At 36.1% G+C, this 12,500-nt stretch overlaps 2 protein-coding genes across 29 annotated transcripts in view; both read right to left on the bottom strand.

The window, feature by feature from the left end:
• cacna1db (calcium channel, voltage-dependent, L type, alpha 1D subunit, b) overlaps positions 1-1,961 on the bottom strand; it is a 65,398-nt gene extending 63,437 nt beyond the window's left edge. For 19 of the 27 annotated variants that reach the window (XR_012384808.1, XM_073911287.1, XM_073911294.1 and 16 more), the window contains exon 1: positions 268-651. Coding sequence is in view for 26 of the 27 variants with exons in the window: in XM_073911287.1 (XP_073767388.1) it covers positions 268-295 (28 nt within the window). In the remaining variant the exon portion in view is untranslated. Of the gene's footprint in view, positions 1-267; positions 652-1,760 lie in introns of those variants that run through there. The other 8 variants (XM_073911288.1, XM_073911293.1, XM_073911309.1 and 5 more) reach the window with 1 other exon arrangement.
• Positions 1,962-6,973: 5,012 nt separating this feature from the next.
• dcp1a (decapping mRNA 1A) overlaps positions 6,974-12,500 on the bottom strand; it is an 11,681-nt gene continuing 6,154 nt past the window's right edge. For both annotated transcript variants that reach the window (XM_073909198.1, NM_182893.2), the window contains 3 exon segments: positions 9,815-9,868; positions 8,995-9,177; positions 6,974-8,682 (listed from right to left, as the gene is read on the bottom strand). In XM_073909198.1, coding sequence (XP_073765299.1) covers positions 8,602-8,682; positions 8,995-9,177; positions 9,815-9,868 — 318 coding nt within the window. In that variant the 3' untranslated portion in view covers positions 6,974-8,601.

Raw genomic sequence — 12,500 nt, 5'->3', positions numbered from 1 at the left:
CTTTTGAACCATACTACAGTACAGCACTTGATCAATCTGTGATAATGCTATAGCTAGTGGATGTGGTAACACCACAACTAATATAAACAAATGACCCAATACTGTTTAAGTTACTCTACAGTGTGTAAAACTACAAAACACGTAGTAAAAACTCAATTGTAATTAATACCACAATCGTTTTTGCCTTGTAAACACGGCAAAACACACAGTACAACACTATAAAGCAACAGTATTTCCTCATACTACGAAGAAACTCGTTGTGTTTACCTTCATTGGGTTCCTCGGGCTCGTCCATCCCCAGCTCCACATTGAAAACCCGTTTTTATTACGTAATATTCCAGTGTGTGTGTGTGTGTGTTTAAATTACAGCATCTCTTCTAGCGTGTTTTACCGTGTGTGTGTGTTTGATGCTGATGCGAGCGCATCTTCCGGCTTTTCACTCCGCGAGAAAACAGATTAAATCCATTGAGCGCCATTAGCAGCGATCGTCACATAATTAAATATGCTTTTTCTGTCGTCACTGCCATCCTCAAAACACCACCAGAGCTGCGGACAGTCCGTCAGGAGAGTTATTAGAAAGAAAAACACTAGTTTAGATTTTATCATCCTCCCTATCCTCCTCCCCCGCGTGCGCGCGCCGAGAACTAGTGCGTCTGTTTTAAATTAAAGGGCTAGTTCACACAACAATTGAAAGTCGCTCACTGTTTACTAGCGGCGAACAAGCGTCGATATTGCAATATGATCATTCGCAATAGTCACATCGCATGTGTTTTGACTTCTGTGATTGTATAATGATTTTTAAATGCACTCATGTATAAGAAAATGTACCATTTGTGACTAACAACTAATAATTTTATTGAATTATTGATATTTTTAGTCAGATACTGTATCTACATACTGTTAGACTCGACAGAACACGATTTATTTCTATTGTATATTTTTCTTTATTGCATTTATGGGATATTTATTAGATTTTATGCACTGCAGAATCTTCCCAATCATCATAAATCCAACTATAGATAGCTAGTCATCGATGAAATTGTGTTCATATCGCAATAAATAACATCACAGAATAAAAAAAATTATCACAATGTTACGATTCTTCCAATATCAAGCTGCCCTAATATTTATTCTCCTTCAAGTGGTTATAATAAACCGTTATGAGTTTCCGTCCTCTGTTAAGCACCAAAGGAAGATATTTTTAAAAATGTTAATCGCTTACTTCTATAGTAAAATTATCCATATTGAGGATATCTCCGTATGGAGAGCTCTGCTGTGACATGCAATGTTAAAAAGTCTATCAATAAAGTCTAAAAAAGTCTAAAATAAAGTCTAACAAACAAACAATATTATCCATAGCATTCCAAATAAATACAATGGAAGTCAATGGTTACAGGTTTCCAACATTCTTCGAAATATCTTCCTTTTGTCCTTCCTTTTGCACAACAGATGTAAACACTTGAAACAAGTAAACTAAGAGTAGTCTAAATTATGACAATCATCATCATCATCATTATTATTATTATTATTATTATTATTGTTATTATTATGGTGAACTGTCCCTTTAAGGCCGTGTTTCGGGGAATAATAGTTGCCTGGAATATTCAATTACCGCTGTAGTACATCTAACAGGCTTTCCAACAGGTCGCTCAGTCTTCTTACACCGAACAATCCCGCTGGATTGACTTAATTCGGAGTTTTTTGGCTTCATAAAGTCAGCATTATTGACATTTCCAGGAAAATCTGCATTTGAATCTTACCTCGGATTCCCAGTACGAACGCCATGCATGTCTGTGTGTCATTCAGTGCGGTGTTTTCTGCTCATTATGGCCATATGCTGAAAGCCCAGGGTTAGTGTGTGTGAGTGTGTGTGCTGGATTACCTGTCTGTAACAGATAATCCAGCATCATAATCCCCTGACTCAAACCTTCTGTGCCACTGAGCTGCTCCAGAACGGAAGTGAATGCGTTTCATATTTAATTAATTAATCGCTGATCTGTCTGATTATGATGTTTTACCACAGTGATTAACCATGAAAATGCATATATTTATATACACACATTATGAAGAAGAGCTTTTATTATGTAATTTAAAGAGGTCTATTTTATTTCTAACTATACTTGGGTGCAAAAATAAATGTTATCTTTATTTTCTTAGTCAAAAGCAAAAGTTTTACTGTTTAACTCAGATCTGTGTTTTTCTGAGGTAAAATTAGTTAAACAGCGACCTCTTGCGGTTTATTTATTCGTTTACATACAGGTCCAACATTTTGGACGATGAAATATATATTTTAATTCGACTGATAATAAAATAATAATGGTTTACAAAATTGTGTGGTACATTTTACTACATCTTACTTAATACTATAGTATTTTATATAGTGAACGGATGCAAGCAGTGTAGCATATATTATTTTTTACAAGATACTTCAGTAAAGTAGTAGTATTTATTTATTTGGGTTTATTTATATTATTTCTATTATCATTTCATTAATTAAATTACAGATTTCGAATGATAAACAATATAACTACACCCACAAGAAAAATAATACCACAGTATACTGTAGGATTTACTATAGTAAAATGTAGCAGATTTTAGCACTATTTAACATTTAATTAATCACATTTCTGAACGATAAGGATCATTTTTAGCTCCACCAACAAGACAAATATATACCATAGATTTACCATTGTAAAATGTAGCATATTGTAGCATTAATTTATTTATTTTGGTAAATTTATTTATCATTTAATTAATTAAATCACATTCTGAAAGATAAAGATCATTTTTTAAACTCCACATACAAGAAAACAAACACCAGAGTATAGTGTGGGATTTACTATGGTAAAATGTAGCATATTTTAGCATTTCTGTATTTCAACTTTATTGTTTTCTTTGTACTCGCATATAAGAAAGTACTACCGTATTTTATAGTAACTAAATATTTTTAAACCTTACCATGGCAAAGTACATGAATGAATCTGTTGTGGTGATTCTACAGTTGCTACGGTAACACCAGAGGTGGGACCAAGTCATTGTTTGGCAAGTCACAAGTAAGTCTCAATTCATTGCCCTCAAGTCCCGAGTCAAGTCCCGAGTCAAGACAGGCAAGTCCCGAGTCAAGTCCCGAGTCAAAGGCAACAAGTCTCAAGTCAAGTCCAAAGTCTTGCAGTTTGATTTTCGAGTCTTTTCGAGTCTTTTTAACAGAAAAATAAAATATATACAGATTAGGTATGGTTGTAAGATCTGTATTAATTAAACAAACCTTTTATATGAAAGAACATTGCTCAGATATATAAAAATACAAAGGCAATTTTCTGAAAAAGTACTGAACAGTGCTGCGTCTCGTCTCCACAGCATAATGCACAAGAACGAGTTCCACCAAAAAAAGACTCCATTTTGCCTCACATCACACAGAAATTGCAGGTCTACTGCTGTCTAATTCATTAAGTTTAGTTGTGCTATGTTATGTCTTCAGTGATCAACTTGTGATTAACCAAAATTACATAACCTCAATGAGGTAGCAGTAGACCAACTCCTGTATATGCTGCAAAGTTAAATTGAGTGAAATTGGAATTTTGTCCATTGAATCTCGTGTGTGCTAAAGAGATGGAGTTGCAAATCCGTCTAGCAGCAATGTAAAATGGTAGCACATATTGTTAATGAAGTAGGCTACTTCATACAAACAATAACGTTGTTTTCTTCACATAACGTTGAAGAGCTTTGCTCTCTACCTTGTGTGATGCTCGTGCACGGATTTCCTCTGTTTGTGGACAAAACTGATTGCTGAGTTCTCAAATATACGCTGCTCACGCGCAAATTTTCTCTCACTCTCAAATATGCACTGCTCACACACACATTTTCTTGAGCGCTCTCAGAGATTATATGCAGACTCACAATTTGTGTCGTGTTCCCTCTTCCTTTCATGCTTTTTGATATGATTCATATTGCTGAACTGTTTAATAACAATACCCAAAATACTAAAATAGACTTACATATTAAATGTTTAATCTAATAAACCATAACATTTTTGGTTGTTTTATATGATGAGATATTTTCAGTTTCAAACACTTAAAGACAGAGAATAGACCAGTGGTGCCCCCCTGAAAATTTGCTTAGGGGGGCCAGAAGAGGCCAGCTACGTCAGTGGCACCAATCAATCCACAATAATTTAGTGGCTGCTATTTATTTATTGAAATATTGCATTGTATTGCATTTATGTAAGTAGATTTAAATAAATAATATCAACAGCAAAATCATATCGGGGTGGCCACAGGGGTGGCTAGAGTTTACGCAGGGGTAACACCCCTTGTAAAGGGGTTTACACCACTATAAGGCACCCCTGGAATAGATGTTGGATGTAAAGAATACATTTTATTTTAAAAGCATTTAAACAAAAACTAATGCAAGCAGAAATGTAACTGTGATAAAATAAGGAAACACTTGATAAGGTATTATAGCCTACTGTACTATCCACTCTTCAAATAAATCTCACTATCAATCTCATTTTATCATGGCAGCTAAAATAAAGTAAACTAGTGTCTGCTGGCTTCCACTTTGCTGATGAGATTGTGGAGGACATTTTCCATGTCATCCTCTTCATTTTGAGGAAAGCTGTTCCACAGGGCCCCTGAACACGTATATTGGCATGTACTGTGTTTTGATCAGTAGCCTACTACAGTAAAGAACTTCAATTGATCAGTTGTGGTAATACTATAGTTGCTATGGTAACACAAGTGTAATATAAACAAATTACCCAGTGCTGTATTATTTTACAATATAGGGTATTTTATACTACAAATCACTACACTTTACTGTAGTAAAACTACACTTTGTATTATTTTATCTGTTCACTATTGTTAATACTACTGTATTATGAAGCATTAATTAACAAGTCGTAAATAATACTAGCCTAAAACATAAGTATAATACAAGTATACAACAAGTATAATACTCAAAAACACTAGAATTTATTAAAGAATTTACCTTAACCTTTTAGTTTTTTGTGTATTGTTAATAAATAGTAAAGCAAGAAAGAAACCATATCAACATTCTTGGAATAATCCTTCGCTAAGCCTCGCCCTCCTTAGTTACTGTTGCTACGCCTATTAGAAAATTATAAAAATAATCTAATAACCTAAGAAACTGATGGATTTGTGCCGAATATTAGCATCATTGACCCATAACAGTGTACAGTACCCATTACTGTCAGCATGTTTGTGTGCTCTTTATCCAGTTTTTATTCAAATTTGCAGTTAAGTGGAAGAAAAAAAAATTGAAATGCAAATCAAAGTATAAATAATAGAAGTGAACAAATAGATTTTTCCTACAAGCAAATATTAGTGTATGTATTTATACGTTACAATAGCGAGGGTTTAAACTAAGCAGTGCTCATAATATCGAGTGGAAAAAAAGAAAAAGACCGCTGGGAAACATAACCTGCTTTGTTTTTTTTTTTTTTTTTTTTTTTTTTTTTATAAGAAACACAGTTTAGATCTGTTTAGGATAAGAGGAGTGTGAGTTATTGCCACCTATCACTGAATGTGAATATCGAAAACAAAACCAACTTAGCTTAACTCCTTTACCGCCCCTCACACAGATTGATCCACGCTGGCATTTCTCCTCTTGGGCTTTGGTTTTGAAAAGGGGAAAAAATCCCACCACCCAGTCCAAACTTTTAGGATAGCGGGTGTCAGATTTGCACAATCCAATTGCGCAACGATTTGGCTTGTTTCCCTCGCTCGAAAGCTTGACAGAGCCTCTGCCCGTAGCTACGATTGGTAAGCCGCGATTGGTGGGTGGCGGTTTTTGGGCGTGGCTTAGTGAAGGGTCAGTTTAAAACGAGGATCCCGTGAGAGCAAAAGCACTAAAGGTATGAGACGCCATCGTAGACAAAAGTCAAGCGAACGCAAAGAGACTGAATGCACGAGAGAGAGAGAGAGAGAGAGAGAGAGAGAGAGAGAGAGAGAGAGAGAGAGAGAGAGAGAGAGAGAGAGAGAGAGAGAGAGAGAGAGAGAGAGAGAGAGAGAGAGAGAGAGAGAGAGAGAGAGAGAGACTATTGGCGAGTATTGGCTCGATCTCAAGTTCAAATTCAAATTCTCTCTGCGTTCGCTTGACTTTTGTCCACTCCGGCGCCTCATAGTAGTCACGTTGGATACTGTCGAATCAAAACAATCTACCGTGCTTTGATTGGATGTCATGCCGAAAGCGCGCATGCTGTCACACACACACACGCGCGCGCTGTCACACACACGCACACACAAACGGAGAGAGAGAGAGAGCGGTCCATGTCATGATGTCAACATACTTTTTTATCGTTGGGCTTTTCATGGGAAGCAGCAAGTCTTTACAAGTCAATAGGGGCAAGTCCTAGTCAAAGTCCGAGTCATTTATGCTCAAGTCCAAGTCGAGTTCCAAGTCTTTTTATATTTTGTCAAGTCGAGTCTAAAGTCATCAAATTCATGACTCGAGTCTGACTCGAGTCCAAGTCACATGACTCGAGTCCACACCTCTGGGTAACACAATGTCTACACTAACTGATCTGTTGTGGCGCTTCGACAGTTGCTACGGTAACACAACAACTATACTACTTGATCTGTTGTGGTGATTTTGCAGCTGCTAGGATAACACAGTGACTACTAATTGATCTGTTGTGTTGATTGTGCAGTTGCTATGGTAACACAACAACTACAGTAATTGATTTGTTGTGGTGATTCTACAGTTGCTATGGTAACACAACGACAATAGTAATTGAAATGTGGTTATTCTTTAGTTGCTATGGTAACAACCACTATATTGACCTGTTGTGGTGATTCTATAGTTGCTATGGTAACTAACATCTATAGTAACAAACAAATGACAGAATACTGTGGTTTTCTACAACTATAGAGTATAGGCCTTTATACTCTTCACAAAGGCATTAGTTAAGTATAGCGACTGCAATTCTCAAAGTAATTCAGTACAAACAATGATCTGAATTATGCCTATTATTATTTATTTGAACATGAACTCAAAAGACAGTAACAGGATCCTGCTGCAACAGACTAGACATTATTAAATCATTTGAAGAGCGTATTAATGTGACGTCAGTAAATAACTCATTAGTGGTCAGACTCTATTCTCCATACTATCAAAAGCAAACTGCAGAAAAAAATACTATGAAACTCCCTTATCATGATGGCCTTTTGTAAGTGTAAACACAAGTACACACGTCTGCGAATTTAAAAACACAATTAATGTGCAACAGTGCAAAGAGAAAGCATTTCACTGCACTTTTGAAGATGAAATGAAATGTAATTGATCTTGCTGAATACTCAGACTACTGTAGCTATCATCAGAGTGTGTTATAAACGCTCTAATTTAATGAATCTGACTTTAGATAAAGCATTACAGTTTTTCATCTGTCTGCGATTTTAAAAAACACAACATTTAATAGACTGCTTTCGGTAACACTTTACTAAAGGGGTGTTCATAAGACTGTCATTAAACCTTTGTTATCATGATATGACACATCAAAGTGAATGAGACTTTATGCATGCTTATAACAGCTGTTATTAAGTGTCATTCGCTTAGTTATGTCAGTTTAAATGCAAAGATGACATTGCGCGTTATGAAAGCTTGACTTAAATGCATCTGTCTTTATGACAACTTGACATTACCAAGACAACATAACTCGTCATAAATCTGTCATAAACATGATTGTCATGAAGCTATTATAAATATGTCATGACTTTTATAACGGTGTCATTAATATACATCTTTTAAACTCAACTACAGTAAAACAAGCTGAATTTGCCATTAAAGTGTTTTTACATGTTAATAATGCTTTATAACAGGTTATGACACTTTTAATTAGACATTTAAATTACAAATACAATTTGTGTCACTAAAAACATGACCAGAAAAATTATGACGACAATCATGTTTATGACAGATTTATGACGGGTTTTGTTGTCTTAAAGTTGTCATAAAGACAAAGACCGGTTATGATGCATTTATCTCAAGTTATCATAACAAACAGTGTCATCTTTGCATTTAAAATGCCATAACTGAGTGAATGACGCTTAAAAACGGTTGTCATAAGCATGCATGAAATCCCATGTGTTATGTCATGACTATAAAAGTCTTATGACAGTCTTATGAACGCCCCTTAAGGTAAGGTGTTACCCTGCTTCAAATATTTTTTTATTTACTATCCGAACACTTTAATTCATTTCAAACATTCATTTTAAGTCCAAATTAAATAGCGAAGCTTGTAGGGGAAAAAAAAAGTGCACATCCTACAATCTCGACGTCTTCAATATCTAAACTCAAGCAGATCTCCAACGCATTACTGATGTTTTAACAGTAATACACCATTGAGAGCAGGATATTAAATCCTATCCAGGTCATAAATGAAGAGCTATTCTACAAAAAAAGGGCTTCATATATTGCACAAGTCCCTTAATGAATGTGGCATAACTGTGCTGGCAGAATCATTATGTAGTATTTTCATTGGTGAACCTCAGTAATGCTGCAGTCTTATGGTGTGGATGGGTTGTTAGTCGATGTACACGGAGCGTCATGCTGGATCTCGCTGGATGATGGAGATGCAGTTGATGGCTATAACTTGACATTGTTGAGGCCTTTAGACAGGCTCTGTACATAGGTCTCGTGGATGGTGTTGAGAAACTGTGCGTCATTCTGTCAACACATGAAGAGGATTAATGAATAACTCAACTGAAATGCCAAACATGACTGAACAAAGTTGCCATTTTCATGCACATCTTCTCAAGAAAGGATACACATGAAGAAAGGCAGGAAAGTCTAAAAGGGATACAGCTGTGGCTGTAAGTTATTAAGAGTTTTTAAGTAGCTATAAATTGTATTTTATTAATGCCTACCCCAACACTAAACCCAACCCTCACAGTACTGTAAAAACAGTAATCATCAGAGTATTATTCATATGATTTATTAAATGGCGTTCATTATAAGAACATTGTCAACCATTGGTACCTTGATGAGGTGTATGAGTGTGTCCTGCAGCTGAGTTCTGCTGTACAGCGCAGTGGGCGGGTCTGTGGGGGACGTCGGGGAGGCGGAGCTTTTGCCTGCCTCTGTCGCCTTGTTGACGGAATGCTGGAATACACTGGGAGACAGCAGCAGTGAAGACTCCTCCCCCTGGACAACTGGCCCCGCCTTCATCACAGAGAAACAGAAAAACACTGATAAAGCCTGATTTATACTTCTGCGTCAAGTGACCGGTGTAACCCACGGCGCATGCATCGCACGTAGCTGTGCATTTATACTTCTGCGTGCTGTCTCTGTTGCTCTGCATTAACACTTCCGAAACGCTATTGGGCAGTGAGGTGTAAATGTTCCTCTGTGTTAAGTTTCTTCGCCTGTGTTTTGTTCTTTCTGAACGCTTCAGGGATGTACAAGTGGTTCAAACTCGCTCATTTTGAGGCCGGAAACAGCGGACGTGCAACAACTTTAACTATGAGAAAACCACAAAACAAAACTTTCCATCCGGAGCTCCTTCACGGGACTCCACACTTGTAAACAATCGCTCCATCGGGCTCGCATCGCTCTCGGTCCCGCCCAGACTCGTCAGCGCTATCAATCACAGAGCTTGCGCTACGCATCATTGTGATGTGTAGTTACATTTTTTAAAAGAGATGCACGTCAACGACGCCGACGGCCACAGCAAAGGGCTATGCGTCAACGGATAGGCTGCGCCGTAGCATACGCATGCGTTTGACGCAGATGTATAAATCAGCCTTAAAGAGGAACTGGCAACCTGATGATATTTCCAATATCTGCAGAGGGAACTTACTGGGACGGGTTTGACCAGAGCCGGGGGCTGCGTGAAGGCGTTCACTTCTTTACCCTGTGATGGAGACAGGAAAAGATCATTACTGTATTTGAGCCAAATCAGCGTCATTGGATGTTATTTGTTTTGCAGATACACAAATGTTTCACAACAAGATTTTATGAATGCAATACACTAAAAACAACTCATCACCCTGGAATATAAGGTTCTCTCTGCGTTCTGAATGATTTTGAGATAGAGCTTAAAAGTTTTTGCATTGCATAGCAAACAGTATGAGTGCAACATTTGTTTTTTTTTTAAATAAAAGGTCTACAACTGTAAATAAAATGTAAACAAATTATTTAAAAATCCTATAATGTAAATAAGATGTCATTTAATAAGAATAATATGTCAGATAGAACTTTATAATTCTAAGGAGACGAACTGTCAGAATTGACAAAGTGTAAAGGGTTAACATAATTACAGCACGGTCTAAATTGTTGAATTTGTTTGTGGGTCCAAACATTCTTGAAAGCTTTTCCGGATAAAAACTAGAGGTGTGAACCTATACTGGTCTCACGGTTCAGTTACGATTATCATGCCATTGATTCGGTTCAATTCGATATCTCTGTGCATCACGGTGCATTGATGATATGCGTTTAGCCGGGAGAGCTCGCGCTGAGCAGAGCAAAAAAAACTAGAACCTAAAGTTCATTGATAAACTTTGATGTTGGCTTGAGAAAGTCAACTTGACTGATAGAGATATTGCTATTTTTAAATGGTTGCTAGGTTATACTGTTTTATTGCTATGGGGACATTCGACAGGTTAGTGATGATACATTAAAGCTTCTTGGCAATACGAGTGATCTTAATCAACCCCGATGTTTCTATGACAGTCTTTATGAGTGTCAAAAACTGGACTTGAACATTATGTATTCCTGGTGTTGGATTGCGGCTGGAAGGGCTTTCGCTGTGTAAAACAAATGCTGGATAAGTTGGCGGTTCATTCCGTTGTGGCGACCCCTGATTAATAAAGGGACTAAGGGAATGAACATTGTGTAAAAATGGCTTGCCGTATTTTTTTGAAAATACAATGCTTAATAAGTGTGAAAGTGACACATGCAAAAATGGCTTGCCATATCAGTAAAAAAATATGGAGTTTAAGTCAAAAATGGCTTGCCATATCAGTAAAAATATGGAGTTTAAGTCAAAAATGGCTTGCCATATCAGTAAAAATATAGAGTTTAAGTCAAAAATGGCTTGCCATATCAGTAAAAATATGGAGTTTAAGTCAAAAATGGCTTGCCATATCAGTAAAAATATAGTTTAAGTCAAAAAAGGCTTGCCATATCAGTAAAAATATAGAGTTTAAGTCAAAAAAGGCTTGCCATATCAGTAAAAATATAGAGTTTAAGTCAAAAAAGGCTTGCCATATCAGTAAAAATATAGAGTTTAAGTCAAAAAAGGCTTGCCATATCAGTAAAAATATAGTTTAAGTCAAAAAAGGCTTGCCATATCAGTAAAAATATAGAGTTTAAGTCAAAAAAGGCTTGCCATATCAGTAAAAATATAGAGTTTAAGTCAAAAATGGCTTGCCATATCAGTAAAAAAATATGGAGTTTAAGTCAAAAATGGCTTGCCATATCAGTAAAAATATGGAGTTTAAGTCAAAAATGGCTTGCCATATCAGTAAAAATATAGAGTTTAAGTCAAAAATGGCTTGCCATATCAGTAAAAATATAGAGTTTAAGTCAAAAATGGCTTGCCATATCAGTAAAAATATAGAGTTTAAGTCAAAAAAGGCTTGCCATATCAGTAAAAATATAGAGTTTAAGTCAAAAAAGGCTTGCCATATCAGTAAAAATATAGAGTTTAAGTCAAAAAAGGCTTGCCATATCAGTAAAAATATAGAGTTTAAGTCAAAAAAGGCTTGCCATATCAGTAAAAATATAGAGTTTAAGTCAAAAAAGGCTTGCCATATCAGTAAAAATATAGAGTTTAAGTCAAAAAAGGCTTGCCATATCAGTAAAAATATAGAGTTTAAGTCAAAAAAGGCTTGCCATATCAGTAAAAATATAGAGTTTAAGTCAAAAAAGGCTTGCCATATCAGTAAAAATATAGAGTTTAAGTCAAAAATGGCTTGCCATATCAGTAAAAATATAGAGTTTAAGTCAAAAAAGGCTTGCCATATCAGTAAAAATATAGAGTTTAAGTCAAAAAAGGCTTGCCATATCAGTAAAAATATAGAGTTTAAGTCAAAAATGGCTTGCCATATTTTGAGAAAAATAATGCTTAAAAATGATTTATTGAAAAACTATAAGTCTGATAAACCTTAAAGTAATAGCAACAAAATCTAACGCATCTAAATACAGCTTTTGGCCAAATTTGGGGCTTGTATAATATTTTTATATGCCCGGGTTATAAAAACTTTATATTTAACATTTTTTATTTAAAAAACGATAAGTGTTATAGGCATGAGGAGATATAGCAACAATCTTGAATGCAGAAGGCACATTTTGACCACATTTGGGCCTTGTGGCATGAGCGGCCTAGGAGGAGATACGTTTGTTTTCAAGGACAGAGTAGTATAACAGTATGTTGGCTTTCTCAAGCCAACATAAAAAAAAAACAAGCAAAAAAAAAGGGGGAAAAAAGACGCACTTTTCCGACGGTCCCTTACTGAGAGCTCTGCTCAGCGCGAGCTCTCCCG

The sequence above is a fragment of the Danio rerio genome, chromosome 8 (assembly GCF_049306965.1).
Source record: "Danio rerio strain Tuebingen ecotype United States chromosome 8, GRCz12tu, whole genome shotgun sequence".
NCBI lineage: Eukaryota > Metazoa > Chordata > Actinopteri > Cypriniformes > Danionidae > Danio > Danio rerio.
The sequence above is the reverse complement of the archived record's forward strand: the minus strand, read 5'-3'. Positions and strand labels throughout refer to the sequence as shown.